This window comes from Dasypus novemcinctus, chromosome 3 (assembly GCF_030445035.2).
Source record: "Dasypus novemcinctus isolate mDasNov1 chromosome 3, mDasNov1.1.hap2, whole genome shotgun sequence".
NCBI classification, from domain to species: Eukaryota; Metazoa; Chordata; class Mammalia; order Cingulata; family Dasypodidae; genus Dasypus; species Dasypus novemcinctus.
In genome coordinates, this window is record NC_080675.1 from 164,752,825 (window position 1) to 164,772,856 (window position 20,032).

General features: G+C 38.9%; 1 protein-coding gene across 8 annotated transcripts in view; it reads right to left on the reverse strand.

The window, feature by feature from the left end:
- Positions 1-20,032, reverse strand: part of CHD2 (chromodomain helicase DNA binding protein 2) — a 157,882-nt gene that overhangs the window by 134,116 nt on the left and 3,734 nt on the right. For 2 of the 8 annotated variants that reach the window (XM_058294650.2, XM_071214343.1), the window contains exons 3-4: positions 9,471-9,587; positions 3,861-4,092 (exon numbers count right to left, since the gene is read on the reverse strand). The exons of 2 other annotated variants lie outside the window; for them this stretch is intronic. Coding sequence is in view for 4 of the 6 variants with exons in the window: in XM_071214341.1 (XP_071070442.1) it covers positions 3,861-4,092; positions 18,845-18,945 (333 nt within the window). In the remaining 2 variants the exon portion in view is untranslated. Of the gene's footprint in view, positions 1-3,860; positions 4,093-9,470; positions 9,588-18,844; positions 18,961-20,032 lie in introns of those variants that run through there. 4 more of the 8 variants (XM_071214341.1, XM_058294646.2, XM_058294647.2 and 1 more) reach the window with 2 other exon arrangements.

Below are 20,032 nucleotides of genomic sequence, written 5' to 3' on the forward strand. Positions count from 1 at the left end.
TGAATAAATCTGGCAGAGAAAGGAAGAGAAAAATAGAGCTTTATTCTAGCCCCATCCACTGACCCCTAGCACTCCCACCCTTATTTTTAGACCTCTGCTAGTGCTATGAAATTATTTATTTTACTCAACACAGGGATTTGTGGCACTTTTAATTAAGTGGGGGTGGTCAAATCATTTAAATTTCACTATATCTATTAGTTATTTTAAAATACTAGTTAGACATTCTCGTTCAACTACTGGGACTTTCATTACAGTAGATGCTGTAATGCTTATTTATATCTTTAAGTCATCTTGTGTTCATATTTGTCCTTTTGAGAGCTAATGTTTATCATTCAACCACTCTACCAAAAAGGCTACCATGTAAAATGGGTATATATATAGAAAACAAAGAAATTCATTAGATCTCACTTTAGAAAATGACCATGGGGAAACGGACTTTGGCCCAGTGGTTAGGGCGTCCGTCTACCATATGGGAGGTCCGCGGTTCAAGCCCCGGGCCTCCTCGACCCGTGTGGAGCTGGCCCATGCGCAGTGCTGATGCGCGCAAGGAGTGCCGTGCCACGCAGGGGTGTCCCCCGCGTGGGGGAGCCCCCACGCGCAAGGAGTGCACCCGTGAGGAAAGCCGCCCAGCGTGAAAAGAAAGTGCAGCCTGCCCAGGAATGGTGCCGCCCACACTTCCCGTGCCGCTGACGACAACAGAAGCGGACAAAGAAACAAGACGCAGCGAATAGACACCAAGAACAGACAACCAGGGGAGGGGGAGAAATTAAATAAATAAATAAATCTTTAAAAAAAAAAAAAAAAAAGAAAATGACCATGAAAGGTACTGTCCAATCATTCCAACTGGCTAGTCTTCCAGAGTTAACAGACCTATGCAAATATAGCTTATATACTACTAATGTTTTAGAACTGATCACCTTAACCTTAAAAGTATATTTTAATATTTTTGCCTGGCGCTAGCCATACTTTTATCTTGAAATTTAGTCTTATTAATAATTCTTTGTCTTCTTTCTTAGTTCCCCGTTATCTTAAGTTAAATAAGGTCTTACAAGGGAAGCGGGTGTGCCTCAAATGACTGAGCTCCTGCCTACCACATGGGAGGTCCCAGGTTTGGTTCCCAGTGCCTCCTGGAGAAAACCAGCAAGACAGAGGGCTGTCGTGACAGGCAGGAATGGCGAGCTGACACAACAAGGAAACACAAAGAGAAAAGACAATGAAAGTCACAACAAAGCTCAGGTGACTCAAGCAACTGAATGTCTCCCAAAGAGGAGGTCCAAGGTTCTGTTCCGGTGCCTCCCAAAGAGAAGACAGGAAGACACAGAGAGCACACAGCAAATGGACAGAGACCAGACAGTGAGCGCAAACAACAGAGGGGGAAGGGAATTTTAAATAAATACAGTTTTACAGTTTTAGTATTTGTGAATCCCAGGCAGTCGACTAAGATTTCAGTAAAATTTCACAAACTTGAAAGTCCATTAACAAGTAATTTGCCAGGATACACGTAAGAATGCCAATACTGCAATTCAGTAGCTTCTTAAACCACCTATTTTCAATTACTAACTCAACAGGAAATGTGTAATGATGGGGCTGTATTCTTTTTCCCAACTTATAACATCCCGGATACAAATGTGACCTAGCTAATTTCACAACAGTAACTGAGACTAATGTTCTCTTTATGTTCTATTGGCTAATACACAAAAAGAATGCTTTCATCGTAACGTATTTCTAAAAATAATACAAATCATGTTTTCCATGGTTTCCTCTGATCTCTACAACTAAAGACCTCTCCATTTTAAAGACAGTTATATTCTAACTTTATTTTACATTTCAGAATAATTGTTCCTAATAGTTCATTTAAACATGTGTTACAGCCTTCTTTTAAAAAACACCTAATCTGAACCTGCAAGGAAAGCCAGGCTCAGACATTAGGTTCTAAAGATAGCTGGGCAAGGACTTCTGCTCCATGCCTGGGTGCTAAGTTTCTGAATTTAATGACATTCAGGACAAGATACCTAAGTGCAATTTTTATATATAAATGGGTCTTTTTTTAAAAAGTCACCACCTGAATTGTCTCTTGGGACAGGTCCCCCAAATCCTGAGCAGGTAACAAAGTATAATACTTGATTGTCTAAATTTCACTTCTCTAGTGATACATTAATTAGTAAGGATTACTTTCATTTTTCTATACCTATACTATCATCATCATCATCATCCCCCACCAGTTAGTGAGGATCAATTAAGCAATGACTATGCTGGGAACAGAACTGAAATAACATGGTTGCTGTTACAATTCTGTTGACAGGTTAAGCACCTTTGATTTGTTTTTTAATTTCAGGTTTGCTGAAGCTAATTTAAAGTTATCTGTACTGTTACAAAAACCTGCACACACAAAGTATAGGTTTGTATCTCAGAATAACACGGCTTAAATAAAATGTAATTTATCATATACCTTTCCATTTCCTTAAGACATTTTTTTTTAAAAGATTGATTTATTTCTTTTTCCCCAAAGGCCGCCACCCCGTTGTTTTTGTGCTCGTTGTCTGCTTTCTGTGTCCCTTCACTGTGTGTTCTGTATCTGCTTGTCTTCTCTTTAGGTGGCACCAGGAACCAATCCTGGGACCTTCTGGAGTGGGAGAGAAACACTCAATCTCTTGCGCCAGCTCAGTTCCCTGGTCTGCTGCATCCGTTATTGTCTCTCCAGTTTGTTTTTGTTGCGTTATCTTGCTGTGCCAGTTCTCCACATAGGCCAGCACTCCTGAGCAAGTCAGCACACCGCATGGGTCAGCTCTCCACTCAGGCCAGCTCACCATGCAAGCCAGCTTGCCTTCTCCAGGAGGCCCCCAGGAACTGAACCCTGGACCTCTAATATGACAGATGGGAGCCCAATCACTTGAGCCACATCTTCTTTCCAAGACACCTTATTTTTAAGTTCTCAATAGTATTCCAGGTAGCAGATATAGCTCAAGTGGTTGAGTGCCTGCAGTATTTTTTCTTATGAGGTCCCAGAAATTGAACCCAGGACCTAAGTACATGGGCAGCAAGCACTCAACCACTGAACTACATCTGCTCCCCAAGTTGGTGTTTTCATTTGTTTTGTTTTTAGGTTGTTCCAGGGATCAAACCTGGGACCTTGTTCATGGGAAGCAGGCAGTCAATCACTTGAGCTACATCCACTCCCCAAAGCAGTATTCTTCTGGATTTTTAGTGTCTAAAACATAATTCTCTCAAAATAAAATTTTGAAAGATAAGCTGCAGTCTAATTTATCAAACCAAGTAATTAATTTTCCCCAAAAGGAATACATTTTGAAATTTGGGCATCAATGAGAAAATACTACTCAAATTTAATTTTTGACTTTTTGCAACCTTTGCTGGAAGACTCTTTTTCATTAAGCAAAGAATACCAACACTGTTTAAGGTATAGATAATTTTTTTTCCTGTAAGAACTATTTCCCTTCCACATAACAAAAACTGTCTTTACTCTTGGATAATAATTTCCTAACACTAAGCTTTACAATTGCAATCTACAAGTCAATTTAAAGGCTATTTGCCATTATCTAAATGTCAATGATTCTATTATTTTCAGCATACAGAAATAACTGTTAAAGACAACCTATAAAAATTTGTTTTGCCCTATAATTTGAAGGTTCAAGTAACTTAATATTTTCCTTATAGCCCTGTGTTATTAACTGTATCAGTAGGTTAGAAAGCAGCCCCAATTTATATCCACAGACAGGATATTATTAGAAAATGTGGTTAGAGTTTTTATTATCAAGATTCATTAATGAGTTTTCTATAGGAAATACAGGTCTGCTAGCTGGCCTAGCACAGAATACATTTGTACTGTATACCAAAGTTGATACCTTCTTCACATCAGCTATCCGTTCCTTCTTTGAGGCTGGCTTCTCTTTGGCTTCCGGAAGAACTGGTTGGGATTTGGAACCTGCTGATTCACTCTCAGATTCTGATGGACTCTCAGAAGATTCAGAACTGCTATTCGACTCGCTGCCATGTCCACTTCCTGGATCACTGCCCTGTTCACTTTCTGACTGGCTGCCTGAGTCTGAACCAGATGCTTCTTCAGACGCTGAATGACTTAAAAAAAATAAAAAATAAAAAAGTTTAAAAACATTTAAAAACCTACCAAAGGTATCTGTTTTTAAAAAAACCCAAGGGTTAAATGTCAAGATAATTTTGGCAAATAATGCCATTGCTGTCATTCTCAATATCCCTAATAGCTACCATTTCCTGAGTGTCTCACATGATGCCACATCCCAGCTACTTTAAATAGATTATTGTCCCTTCCATTTAGAGGAAGAAACAAACTCAGTAAAGTAACAACTCCTCCAAACTAACACAGGTAAGATTTGTAACCAGACCCATCAGAAGGAGCTAAGTCTTTTATCTGTTAAGTATCATTCTCCCAAGACAAACACAAAACCAAACAACAAAAAGCAGAACCAAAACAAAAACCAAGGCACAGCTGAAAAATGCAATCTCCTTGCAATTATCTAATCAGTCCTTAACCACAGTACCTTAACTATATTAGGTTTATCTAGGGAGCTTTAACCCCAATCTAGATATCCTTTTAGGAATCTTCCACAGAGCCCCAGCAGGGTATACTCAACATTAAAAAATAAACAAGGGAGGCGGATTTGGCCCAGTGGTTAGTTAGGGCATCCGTCTACCACATGGGAGATCCAGGGTTCAAACCCCAGGCCTCCTTGACCCGTGTGGAGCTGGCCCATGCGCAGTGCTCCCACGTAGGGGAGCCCCACGCACAAGGAGTGCACCCCGAAAGGAGAGCCGCCCAGCGCAAAAGAAAGTGCAGCCTGCCCAGGAATGGCACCGCACACACAGAGAGTTGACACAACAAGATGACTCAACAAAAAGAAACAGATTCCCATGCCACTGACAACACAGTAGTGGACAAAGAAGAACATGCAGTAAACAGACACAGAGAACAGACACAGAGAACAGACAACGGGGGCAGTGGGGGGAGGGGTAGGGGAGAGAAATAAATAATAAATAAACTAACAAACAAAAGGGGAAATGGGGAATGGGGACTTTGTTTGGTACAGTTTGTTTGGGTAATGGATGGTGGTGATGGCTGCATAACATTGTGAATGCAATTAACACCACTGAATTGTAGTATACCTGAAAGGGGTTAAAATATTAAATGTTAGGGTGTATATATGTTTAACATATACTCAGGAAACACATCGTATCCCTGTGGGGGTATTCTTAATTGAATGCTCAGTTAGGAACTTGATTCAAATAATCCAGTTAAGATTACAGTAGCCACACATTGCCCCACCCCCTTCCTCATTCCAAACACCCTTTGTGAGGGTAGAGCAACCAAGTCAGGTAGATGACATCCTAAACCCAAAATAGAAACAACAAAAGGCTGGGAGGAGACAAAGAGTAGCAACCCTGGAGGTAAAGAAGGCAACAACCCTCCTTTCAAACTGAGAGCACAATTCCAGGCTAGGTAGAGGGACACACTAATAAGAGTGAAGATCATTTAAAGCAAAATGACCTAAAGTTGATGGACTCTGCAACAAGTGGTGGACAGCTCACCCAACTCTTCTGCTTGAAAACCATCTTTTGGGGACAGAGCAGAGCACAGCAAAGGAGACAAAGAGCAAACAAGAGAATCCAGGAAAGCATTAACGTAATGGAAAAGTCCTAGAGCTCAGAAACCAGCCAGAAGATAAAGACTGGTGGCATGAAGCCTGGAAAGCTAAAAGAAGGCAGGCTTCATATGTATAATCACCGTATCTTCCGTATTAAAAATGGGGTCATATACTTGGCAAATGTCTCTCAGATGAACAGGGCTGAACACTGGAAACTGCAAATGACCCAGAAAATCCCTTGTGATCCATAGTTAGCACATTATACAGTAAAAAGGTCTTTCAGGAGAAATGAGAAAGCCAGAAGAAAAAAATCAAAAGGGTGTGGCTTCTCTTGGCAATGGGGAGTAAAAAGGAAAGTAGGCATTGCCTAATCACCTAATAAGTACCTGGCATTATACTAAGTATATTTACTATTTTGTTTATTCCTAAGAGCTACCCAATTAGGGATTATTACCCCATCGAAAGGATGGTAACACTGAGATGTTTTAAGCAACTTGGCCAGTGACAAAACTGGCAAGGGGAGAGATTCCTATTTTACCCTAGGAATCCAAAACCTAATATTTACAAAATACATCTTATCCCTGTTACACAACGTCCAAAAAGATAGGTATCACTAGAACAAGAGACACAGCACTTTAAAGGCCTCATTTTAATAACCGTTTCCTTAGCCCGTTTCCAAATAAAAGCTGACTAAGGAATTTTGTAGTCATTTACTCTACACCTGTGACCAGCAGGAGAGAGGCAGACTGAGAGGTACAGAAAAAAAGTGTAAAGCTCTGGCATCCACGGCTTGAGTTCCAGTACTACTAGATCACCTCAGGCAAATCTCGAACATCTTTCAGCCTGTGCCATCCTTTGTGAAATCTACCCCATAAGGTCATGAAAGTCTCAAAATGACAGCACTTTATAATTGCCAATGTCTACCCAAACATTAGAAACTTTACAATTTCACATCCAAGCTCAAGTTTCCCATCTGACACAAAACACTCCCCAGTCAACACCCATGAGTCAGTAATACAAGATCCATGCACTCGTTGGAATTTATCCGTTTTGACTCTACCATCTGCTCAAAACAGAAGGTACAGGGGCAATCCCAGAATTTCCTTATTAAGAAAGACATTTTGAAAGGTCATACACTGGGAAGGGGCTTTGGAAGACGTATCCGGGAGCTAAGTGTTTTGAGAAGCCTAAAAAATTAGAGACCTAATAATGCTGCCCACACCTCCCAGCCAAGATCCTTGGTAACATCCAATCTCAGAATACCATACAAAAAACCTGATCTCTGTTCATTTCTCTAGACTCATCATTTAACCTTTCCTTCCCCTCACACCAACTGCTCCAGCCATACTGAATCTACTTATAGAGCAGAGTTAAGTCCTCACCTCCAAACCCTGCACCCACTGCTTAAACATCAACCTAGATACCTCTAAATATCTTGATGCCTTAAGTATCACCTTCTCTAGGAAAATATCCTTTGCACTCTCCTATCCTCTCTTAAGCTCAGAGCCTACTAGGGATTTCTTTAATTCTGACCTGTCTTAGAAGTTATTATCACTGGGAACTTAAAAACAGGCAGACTCATTTCAGAGTCTGAGCTCTGCTAGCTCTCCTCGCTTTTAGTGATGGCATACAACCTGTTCTAGAAGACTCACTCAAAGATCTAGCTGTTATAAACATCCACACTACTTTGCCTCTTATTTCTTGCATCTTATAATAATCTTTGTCACTTGGCCCCTCCCCAATAGACTTGAGAGCCAACTCTGTGCCTCTTCTTGCATGTTCCCTGTGCCTATTGTACTATAAAAGAAAATGAACAAGGATATTCATTGACTTTGCCAGAATATGCCACTGCCTACTTTTTGAAAGGACTGGTTTTCTCAACTATTATATTGCTTAATTCCAGGCAGAAGTTTAAGGATGGAGTCTTATTTTGACAATAACCACCAGATAAAATTGTCATGGGACCACAACAGTATGGTCCATATACTCCCATGATATATAAAATCTTCTAATAAAAAATAAAACTGAAAATCTCACAACTATCAACTTAAAGAACCAAGAACCCACAAAGAACAGGATTAGCCTGCTGACGAGAACTAGAACAGTCCACTTAGACAGAAATCCTTTTAAGTGCTCTGTGCTGCAAAGGAGTAATCACTGCAGATATGAAAGGTCCCATGTCAATATTCCATGTCAGGTTATTACATGTATAAAAATCTCTTCCCCTTTTAACTGTCTCATAATATGAATCCACAACATTTTGTTTAGCCTTCCCTTTATTAATAAACTTTTATGGTGTTTTCAAATTTTCATTATAACCAATTTGCTATAAAAATCCCTGATGCACTTCCATATTTCTGTGTTTCTGAGTAGAATATTTATTTTCTCACTGTAACAATATAAATATCCTTTACATGCCTTTTTGTGCAGTTGTGTATTACTGTGTAGAAAAGTATCTAGAAATATAAGAATGCACATATTACTTAAGAAACAATTTCTATCACAATATCCATGTGAGTAAAAATGACTTCTAATTTTTAATGCCTAAAATTGTTTACAATTTAAACCCAAGAGTTAAACCCAAGGCAAGATGTTAATGAGTCTAAAATAAAATGAGGCTTAATTACTTTTGGACCAGCAAGGCAGATTTAATTTAGACTAATAAAAATATTCTGGGGATAAATGCTTTAAAAAAGAGAAAGGAAAAAAACTTAATATAGGCATTTCTCACTTAATTGCATACTTCACCTATGAGGACAAGTTTCTAAATGTTAACACAGAAAAGGAATGAATGTTAAGAGTCAATGTTAATACTAAAAATACATCCACATTTAGGGCATTGGCACAGTCTCATTATTCCCTCAAGGGACAAGATATTTTCTGAAGGATTATGCAGATTAGCTACTAATACCTAAATACTGTTACTATTAAATTGTAATTTGAAATGCTGATTTAGAGTGGAAAGCATAGCCTCTGATAGAAATGATAAATTGAGTTAGTAATGTGGGGTCCTTTAAAAGCTTTTACCTAAATAATAGTTATAAAATTGCCTGATCTCCTATAACAAAAATAATAATAAGGCAAGAAACACTGTATTTTCTAATGATTATCCACTACATATACAAAATCCTTATTAAAAAACATTTACCTGAAAATTACTCAAAAATCTAAGTTGCAAACAAGAAGCTTACAGTTTTTGATTAATAAATAATAGCTACAAGAGAAATGTAATACAAAAATAAAGAGAAGGGACTCCAAGTCAAAACTAAGATATTAGATTATAACAGAAAATAAAAGGTTGAGAAAAGTTATTCCTGTGAATATTTTTTACTTGTGGATAAAAAGGATTTGTTGTCACTTCAAAACCCTTTCTGAAGTAAAAATAAAGTGATTAAGTATTTCTCCCATCTGAACTTTCAAAGCATAAAGTTACTGCTCCAATTTTAATTTTGTAAACACTGCATCCAAAATAACCACAAGAGGGCACCATAGCAACATCATCTCATTTAAAAGAACAATTTGGGTTCTGCCCAGAGCCGCCATTTCAGGGTTTGGGTAGTGTGTACTTTCCTAACAACTTACATAATAATGACTGAAGTGCTTGGCAGAACTTGGTGCTGTTTCCAGAGAATGCTAACCATCTATGCTGTAATTTCACAAAAACTTACTTGCTGACTAAGCATCTATCAATAAGAATAGCTAATATTATGAAGCACTTTTTGTGCCAGGCAAATTCAAAAATTCTCAATCACTTCTCAAAACAACCGTGTAAAGAAGACAAATTATCCTTATTTTATAGTAGAGTCAACCCGTGTGTGTGCATGTGATGTCACTTACCCCCATACATTAACTTCTATGTGATACTGCTGCCCCTGTCATACAAATATTCTTCTGTTGAACTTATTATTAAACCAGCCAAGGTTGTTAACAATTCCTTCTCAGTCACTTCTGTGTCTTAAGAGAATGGAAAGGCAAATAAAATTAAGTCACATCTCCCAAGGTCCCAAATTTCTTACGGATGTATTTCCTCAAGTAAACTGAACATCTTGAAGCTCTCCTCAACCTTTGGTTCAAACTAAAGATTCTGAAAAAGAAGCTATATTATAACCAATGTTAAAAGACAAGCAATGAACTGGGAAAATAAATTTCAATGTATGTACAACAACGGACAACACATAACATATGAAGAATTACCTACAATAGAAAAATCCGAAAGGAAATCAGACAAAGGAATAAGACATGAAATTCACAGAAAAGAACCTGTAATAATGGCAAATAAACTTATAATAAAATGTTATTCTCACCAGTAATTGGAGAAATGTATAATAGATTCTTCTATAATTATCTGCCTTGAATAAAGCCCAATATTAAATGTTGGTAACAAATTCTGGAAAATAATACTCATATACCACTATTGAAAAAGTAAATAGGCAGAGACTTCCGGGGGGAACTTGGTATTACCCATTGAACCTCAAAATATACATATGAATCCAGCAATTCAATCTGTGGGTATATACCCTAGAAAAAAATTGCCTCATTTGTGCAGGAAGAGGCAAGTATAAAAATGCCCAGAACGTGGCTCTTAAAGTCAGATAGAAGTATTCTAAATGTCCACATATAAAAGTAGAAAAATAAAATCTGAACTATTCATATTCTGCAAATAACATCAGTTAGACTAGGAATGAATTAAACATATTTTTAAATGTCAATGTTTTTACATATGTTCATAAAAGTGATCTAGGGAGAAGGGGTAAAAAGGACATTAGCTATATATAGTATTAAATTGTATATAGCTAATGAATATATACAATATTCAATTGTATTCCTTGGACTTCTCTGAATTTTTGTTCATTTCCCAAAAAGGAGTTATGTTTCTAATATCCTGGAATTAAGCAGTCTGGGGAACAGAACTTCTTTGAATTCCATAACTACTTGAAATTACTTTAGCATTTGAAAAAAAATTTTCTATTATCAGTGAACCCTCTGGCAACATTATAGACCCTCTTCCCTGAAAAAGGCAGTAGTGTAAGAAAAAGTACAAAATGCTGTTTACAATTCCAGGGGGGTACAAAGGCTAAATCCCATCAGTACATCCCAGATTAAGCATGTTTCTCAAATTCTCAAATGGGGCCATACATAAGTCACTTTAGCTTTACAGTGCTACTTTTGCTTTCCAATAAAGCAATTAGCACGAGTATGTACAAAATATCAAACAAACAGCAACCAGGCATAAAATACACTGAAATCCATTCTAGAAAGAAGTCTTGAAAAAGTACAAACTGGATAAACCATTTGCAAATACCTAATCAGATTATACAAAACAAGGCAAAATTTCTACTCCAGGGAAAGACATAAAATACTTCCGATATTACCAAACACTTACGAGCAGTTTACACGGGGGAAAGCTCTCCCTAGAATTCAATAACAAAGATATAATAAACCATCTTAAATGATGTATTTTTATCCCTTTAGAACATATGAGTACTTTGACAAAGGCTTCCTTTCAGCCAGCCTGTCTTTATTAGGTAACTTTCTTTATTAGATAACTTTTAAGGTATACTCTTTAGCTTTGCAACACCAATGTTCAAAGGAGATTAAAAGGTTTGTCTGCTAACCTCAACAATAAAAGTAGAGTTTACGGTGGTAGTTGTCAGAATTAAGTGAGGTCTCTGTAGAAGTGCCATGCATCCTTGAATCAGGCTACATAAAAGAAAATATGAAGGCCCCAACTTTCTATGATTAAGGATTTTTTAAAAAGATTTTATTTATTTATTTAACCCCCCCCCCCCCCCCCCCCCCCCGGTTGTCTGTTCTCTGTGTCTATTTGCTGCGTCTTGTTTCTTTGTCTGCTTCTGCTGTGGTCAGCGGCAAGGGAAGTGTGGACGCGCCATTCCTGGGCAGGCTGCACTTTCTTTCGCGCTGGGCGGCTCTCCTTACAGGGCAGGGCGCACTCCTTGCGCGCGGGGCTTCCCTCTGCGGGGGACACCCCTGCGTGGCTTGGCCCTCCTTGCGCGCATCAGCACTAAGCATGGGCCAGCTCCACACGGGTCAAGGAGGCCCGGGGTTTGAACTGCGGACCTCCCATGTGGTAGACAGACACCCTAACCACTGGGCCAAGTCCGTTTTCCAAGGATTTCTTAATAACAAACATTATTTTGCTATGGCAAGCAGTTTGCAAAATGCTTTAGACCAAAAGTATTTTAATCTAAATAATTCACTGTTGTGCAGGCTGTCCTGCACAGTAAAGGATTTTTAAGTAGCATCCTTGGCCTCTACTTATAAATGCCAGGAGCACCCCTACACCCACTCGAGGCAAACAAAAATGTTTCAAGGTATTGCCAATGTCCTTAGGAGTTGGAGGGAGAATTGACCTTGTTGAAAACCACTGCTTTAGAAAGATTATTTCAATTCTCAGTTTCCTAAATGGCAACAAGTTACTCCTATTCTAAAAGGGAAGAAAATGGCTTATGGCACATGCAGTTGAAAAGAAGAAATCCAAAACCCTGCAGCACGGGCCCTTATTTCCTAAACCCATCTCCTTACAAACAAGAAATAACTGACATTGTTGCTAAACACACAGATTCCTGGGCTCATACCAGAACTACTGAATCTAAATTTCCAGGCAAGAGGTCTGGGAATATATTTAGCAAGCATACTAGTCTAGGTGCCTAAGCCTAACAAGTAAAAACTGCAGACATACATGTCTATATGAAGCTAAATTCTGAAGAGTACATACTTTTTCTGGTATTGTTTTGTTTTTGTTTTTTTTTAATGTCAAATAACGTATCTATAATTGAAGGCACTAATCACTAAGAATTTCCACACCTCCCACACTCAAGATGACTTCCCAGATGGCATGTATACAGAACAATTGTTCCCCACCGTGGCTATACAATAATTCTGATTTTCTCAGCTACCCTACCACAAAACTCCTAAATTCCAATTAGGTATGAGCCTGTTTTTTAAAAATTCCCCAAGTGAATCTCATGCAAAACTATATTTGACAACTAAGTTTAGAGCAAAAATATAAATTGGAAGCTAAGCAATCTTCATAAAATGTTGCAAAATCCAAAGTACATCTCCAGCAATGGGAGTCAAAATACACAAGGTCAAAGTTCTGTTCTCTAGTATGCCCTTTCCTGCCGTTTCTCAAACTAACCCCTCATGTGAATCACTCCAGGAACTACATACATTTTAACTATAATGTCTTTTGATGAAAAACCTGATCTTCTGCATATGGAGTCACTCAGAATTGTTTCTGACATAAACCAAGCAGTTGTTATTTCTAACTGTGGTTTCTCTAAACTGCAAAGTTTTGAAGAGAAGTAGAGTACAGAATTATTGTAGATTGTCTATGTAGTTTCCTTTTACCTACCTGATTTGACAACAACTTTGGACGAGTTGGTCAAACCAACAACCCAGGAGCCAAACTACCAGCGTTTTAATCCTGATTTTACCATTTACTCCCCTTGTGCTTTAGTTTCTCATCTTCAAAATAGGAATAACAACCCTACCTACCTCAAGGTGTTGGAGGATGACATAAATTAACATATATTATCAGACTTAAAACAAATTCTAGGCTATCAGATGCTCTAAATGTTAGCCACTACTGACTTTTACACCAAAGCATTTGGCTTAGTTTTCACTGAAACACTCTCTTGGTTATTTCACCTATTGACTTGGAATTTAATTAAAAGGCAAAATTACAAGTACAATCAGCAAAAACAAAGTTGAGAAGTATCTACCAATCGTTGGTAAGCATACAACTCAACTGTGGGTGCCAGAAGAGGGACCGTCCAACGACACGCCTTCGGAGAGCGCTCTGTGATGGTTAATCTGGTGCTTAACTTGGTGAGCTGATTACTTTTTAAGGAGTTTAAGGAGTTTTTAGGAGCATTTCTGTAAACTGACAATATGCAAATAAAACCCTTAAAATAACACCTGGCACAGAGCAGAGTAAGCACTCCATAAATGTAAATACATGCTGATATTTTCCTATAATGTTCACCAGTTAAAATTTTCCCTCATGAGGATTACACAAAAGTAGTGCTAAACTTCAAAATAACCCATACAAATGAGATAATCCAAGATTTAGTATCACTGTTTCTTGGTTTTTTTTAATGTTGGTTATAATTCACAAGTCACCAATGAATCACTAGCAGGACTCTAAAAAAACTACCTCAAAGCAAAGTACAAATCCATGGCTGTAGCCATTCATTGGTTATCAGTGAGAAGGAAAAAGAGCTCTGAATGGAATCTAACTCCATTCAAAATCAATAAATCTGGAACCAAAACTTTTGGAGATATGGTTTAGGTAATGGTTTAAGGAGAACACCAGTCAGGGAGAAAGATTACCAAACATTAAAGCAACTAGAGACAAGGGGAGACTGGGAATTCAGAAATCTTAAGGTGAAAAGATCCCATCAGCACTTTAATAATTATAAAGCTATGCATAAAGTTGGATCTGGTAGGACATTTTTTTTCTCTCCCTTTCCCCACCCCCCAGTTGTCCGCTCTCTGTGTCCATTCGCTGTGTTCTTGTGTCCACTTGTGCCAGTGGCATCTGGAATCTGTGTCTCGTTTTTTGTTGTTGTTGCGTCATCTTGCTGCATCAGCTCTCCGTGTGTATGGCGCCTCTACTGGGCAGGCTGTACTTTTCTCGTGCTGGGCAGCTTTCCTTACAGGGCACACTCCTTGCACATGGGGCTCCCCTACACGGGGGACACCTCTGCATGGCACGACACTCCTTGCGCTCATCAGCACTGTATGTGGGCCAGCTCATCACGCGAGTTGGTCAGGAGGCCCTGGGTTTGAACCTTGGACCTCACATGTGGTAAGTGGATAGGACGCTCTATCCATTGGGCCAAACCCACTTCCCTGGTAGGGCTTTTACTATAGAAACTCTTCCCCTTCCATCAAGCATATACCCCATTTTCTGTTTCCACACTCCACCTTTGCTTCCAGAGTTTCAAACTCAAGCTGCTGTTAAAATTGGCTTAAAAAGAGAAAGAAACTGATAGACAATGCAAGAAACAAAGAAAAAGACCTCCAAAGAAAAATTTGAAACACATGGAGATATATGCAAACTGAAACACATGGAGACCTTTTAAAAAACTTAACTACAGGGTAACACTGGACACTGATATTTTTAGAAGCCCTCCCAGGTCTAACAGGGCAAATAGAAGCCAAATAACCCATAAACGAAAATGAAAAGATAGGAAACAGGAAACCAAAAACATAAATCTTGAGGTTACAGCTCTTAACAACAAAAGGTTTAGGCATTATGCTAAAGCAAAAGCATGACACCATCGTGAAAACTCGTTACTTAAAGCAACCTACAGCTTTTTAGACACTGGTATTAAATATTGTTATTACATTTATACACAATCATACTGCACTTGGACAACAGGCATTTACTTATTCACTCTTGCACTTCAATAGCTTGAGGGAAATGAGGCAGAGGGTAAACCAGGGCAATAATTACCAGCTCCAGAAGGGTAAAAAAAGTATGTAACTCAAAAGTGAATATCAAAAGTAGGGCTGTGACTCACATAAGAGGCTGTTCTTGTGGAGAAAGATCACTCACTCACTCAAAAAACAGGCTGTTCTCCAAAAAAGTAAAAAAATTCCAGCAGTGGATAAAATGCTCAACACATTCAGGTTTCAACTAACTAAAAAGGAGATTTGCCTCCTAAAATTGTTCCTTCAAACTGGCCTGCACACACTCTTGTGGTAGGCCAGAACACCAGTCACAACTTCAGCAACAACCTGGCTCTCAAAGAAGGACGTAGAAAATGCAGGAGGGAGAAGCAAAAATGAGAGGTGAGATGAAACAAAAGTAATAAAATAATATTACTAATAGTTTACATTTATTGACTATTTTCAATATGAGAGGTTCTCTGCTAAGCAATTTAAAGGCATTATACTACATAATAATATTCATAATACAATTAAGAAATAAATATCAATTATCAACCAATTTGAGAAAACTCTATAAGTCCAACAAAGAATACTTCATAGAACTAAACTGGGAGCAAAAATTTTCAGTACTAATACAAAACTGAACTGGTGCATATTATATATATATATACAACTTTTGCCAACACTAAGGTAAACACATTACAAATGATAAAATAACTCCTTAGATTTAAATTAAAAATATAGAAATAGGACTATCACTACAAAGCTGCCTTAGTCAGTGCTCTTCTACAACGTTCTCTCCTTCAAGATGAATGTGATATTTTCCCCCAAACTATGGGGACTCCAATAAAAGGGTACTGAAATGCTTTTCAATACAAAATGCAGTACAAAACATGACACCAAAATACCAAAAAGGTGACCCTTAACCGAACATGATAATAAAGCACTAAATTAGTACTGTCCTGGAAAATCTTACATGAATGTCTTCCATAATTAAGTCCATATCATTTAAAATTTAGACTGCGTAGAGAAAAGGGTCTTGATAAATCATTTAAGCACAAACAATGTTTGCCTTCCCTGTACCAAATTATTGATTACAAAATAAACATACCATAGACTCTGGGCATTTAAAGATTGAATCTATATTCATTTGTTGTTCTGCAGTTACACTAAAAACCCTAGAATTCCAAAACAAGCAGTGACTGGCTCATTTGCTAAGGTACAAAGTTGAATTCAATGCCATCAGGCTAGAATGCAGGAGAGAATTAACTCACCTAATGACAAACACCCAGTATAAGCAAATCAGCATACTTGATTTTTTTATATATACAAAATAACACGACCTTAAAAAAAAGTTTGTTAAAGTGACCCGGTAAAGAAACCAACTGTGAGTTCTAAAGAGCTTCAAAAGGAACCAAAAAATAAAAAAAACCCTGATGTTTCATTACAAAGAAAAAAGGAGTTTGCCAGGCAAAGCAAGATGTCATATGAGGCAGCCACTCAACTTTTGTCAACAAATTTACTGTTCCATATTATAGGAAGAAAGTAGGAGTTTGGAAATCCCAGGTAGTCTCGGAATTGTCAGGGGTTTAATGTCTATAAAGGAAAATATTATAAAATTTGTGAACTTCAGATTCTGTCTGGGTAAAACTCCACTAAACTTCCAGATTTATTCTCCAGCAGAAAATTGCTGGAGTGTTTACAACTAAAATACCTCAGCAAGTACTGTTTGCCCACCTTCCTTAGTTTCATCTTTACATAAGATGCTGATCACCTAAGAGTCAAAAATCATTTGGAAACTGTAGGTTTTAGAGGTTTTATAAACAGCAAGAACCCAATATAAAAGATCAATCCACACTCTTTTCTTGCCACTTAATGGCATTCTCTGAAGAAAAACAGAGAAGGCTCATAGAACCAACGTAAAAAACAATGATTCTGTTAAAATAAATAATTGGTTAAAAATGGATTTCAGGGGAAACGGACTTTGGCCCAGTGGTTAGGGCGTCCGTCTACCACATGGGAGGTCCGCGGTTCAACCCCGGGCCTCCTTGACCCGCGTGGAGCTGGCCATGCGCAGTGCTGATGCGCGCCAGGGGTGCCCTGCCACACAGGGGTGTCCCCCGCGTAGGGGAGCCCCACGCGCAAGGAGTGCACCCATAAGGAGAGCTGCCCAGCGCAAGGAGGGAGCAGCCTGCCAAGGAATGGCGCCGCCCACACTTCCCGTGCCGCTGACGACAACAGAAGCGGACAAAGAAACAAGACGCAGCAAATAGACACGGAAAACAGACAACCGGGGGAGGGGAGGGGAGGGGAATTAAATAAATAAAAATAAATCTTTAAAAAAAAAATTTAAAAAAAAATAAAATAAAAAAATGGATTTCAGGGAAGCAGACTTGGCCCAATGGATAGGGTGTCCACCTAGCACATGGGGGTTCCATGGTTCAGACCCCAGGCCTCCCTGACCTGTGTGGAGTTGGCCCACGTGCAGTGCTGGTGTGCTCAAGGAGTGCTGTGCCACGAAGGGGTGTGTCCCCCCCATAGGGGAGCCCCACGCGCAAGGAGTGCACCCCGTAAGGAAAGGCGCCCAGTGCAAAAGTGCAGCCTGCCCAAGAATGGCACCCCACACATGGAGAGCGCACACATGGAGAGCTGACATGACAGGATGACACAACAAAAAGAAACACAGATTAACACACAGCAAATGGACAGACAGCAGACAACTGGGGGGGGGGGGGGGAGAGGAAGGGGAGAGAAATAAAAAACCTTTTAAAAAATGCATTTCAAGCAATTGCTAGATAAACTGCTCTATTATGATAGGGTGTTTTTATTCATATAGTAAAGATATCTATCCGAAGCTAAAAACAACTTCGTTATAGAAAAATCTATATGCTTTTCCTGAAATAGTCTGCAATGCTGACTATCTAAATTCTACCCCACTTTGAGGAGGTTCAGGAATTGGAGATGCCTTTTGCGCTTACTGCGGTAGATGAATTTCAAGTTGGTTAAGTGTACAGGAGATCATCAAAGCTAAAGTTCTGTAAGTCTCCAAGGGTGTTTTCTTATTTTATACATAACGAAAGAAAACTTATACACATTTGATAAAAATGTAACTTACAGAACTTTTCATGAAATAAACAGAAAACCCAGCAATAATTTACCTAGTTTCATAAACTATCCGAGTAATTTTTCCCAAAGAACCAAGTCAATGAGACCCTGAAAGATCAACTACTGCAATGAAGTTTAAACTTTATTAGGTAAACATCTCTACCAATGCTTAGGAGTTGACAGTTTACTGATTTGTCACTACAAAAATATTCAAATGTCGAAAAAACTCAGCATAAAGTAAAGAAATCCACTAATAATCTCTCCGTGTTTTAAATGCACGGTTTCATGTTTAAATTACATGTCAGTTATTTTAACTAGTCATTGGTAAATTATTTTTTTAACCAGAAATCCTTGTGGGGCTTTCCAAATAAGGCCAACTATGAGCTTAACTACAAAATCACTTTTAATAACAGTTTACCACGGGGACTACTGAATTAGAATAACCAGTCGGGGTGTTCTGAAATTACGTTTTTCAAGATTTCGACAAGTGATTTCCCTTAGCCAAATTGAGTCACTGCTGTTTAGCAAGGGCTATTAATGCTTGGGGGTTGTTTTCCGACGTTTCCTTATATAGTTAAGAGCGCCTAATGCTGTCACTTTTTAATTAACCCACTCTTCTATAGAAAGTTATTTTTAACAATTTCATTTTCAATCTTGAAAAATAAAATCATTTAGCACATACTGACCTGAGTTTTTCTCCACGAAATGTCAAATAAGAAAATGTATGGTACCAAGTAAAACTGCACGAGGGGAAGTTCAAATAACCTTCCCCTTGTTTATGAGCCATGTATAAATAAGAGCTATAACATCGGTTAAGACCTTTCAATTTTTTAAAAAAAAATCCCGTCAGTGAAGTGATTTTGATCAATTAAATTCACTACTCTCCTCACACTGGTGAGGAAAAAAAAAAAGTTGGAATATAAGATAAGGGAAAAACGTGAAAACGATAGATCAAGTTTTCTGTTAACGCTTCCGACTCGAGCCTTTTACTTTTTTTTTTTTTTTTTTTTTTCAAAAAAAGATGCCCTACTGAAAGAGGAAATCTACGCCCAGGAAGGGAAAAGAACTATAGAGTGTTTACGGCACGAGTGTAGAGAACTGCCAAGAGAAAAATCAGTCAGGAAAGAAGCCGCCCACCGGAAAGTCCCAAACAGGCTTCGCTTCCTTTTCCCCTCCACCCAATCCACCGAATCGCTACGCAAGGGAAGCACACGGAGCGCAACGTCACTGCACTCGCTCCTCCCCGCTGGGAGGACCCTGACGTAACAGGGCGGGGCCTAGCCGCGAACGGCCGCCGTTGACCCGGCTGTTACCAGGCCCACGCACAGCCAATCAGGGGCCGGCGCCGGCAGAGGCCGGCCTTTGAACTCGGCACGGCAACTTCCTGCTGTTTGGCGAGTACACAGTGCAATGCAGTATGTCTGTCAGCGCTGCGGCACAAAGGAACAGCCATTTTGTGACTGAGCTGGACCTGCACCAACATGCCAGGACTCACGAAGCTGCTCTGCTGCCTGCCTTAACTACCAACCTTCCCTTTATTTCAGCACCAGAGCACCAAAGAAGGGGAGAGGTAGAGGCAAATAAAGACGTTTTTGTCTTTTCAGATTTCAATTTGCTTTATTTTCAGTCTTCTCAAAAATTCCGTTTTAATAATAAACAGCGTCATAAAATGGCTGCCACCTCAGCCTTCCCGGTCCACAAACTGCATTATGCCATTTCTAATCATTCCTCAGCCGTTTAGAATATGTGTTTAAACGGCTGCTAAAAAGCAGACGATTTCGCCCGCACCGGAGGTTATCAAAATAAATCTGGCTCAAAAGCAGACAATTTAGTTATATTTAACAAACCGATTCAGTTCTTGGATAAATTGCCAA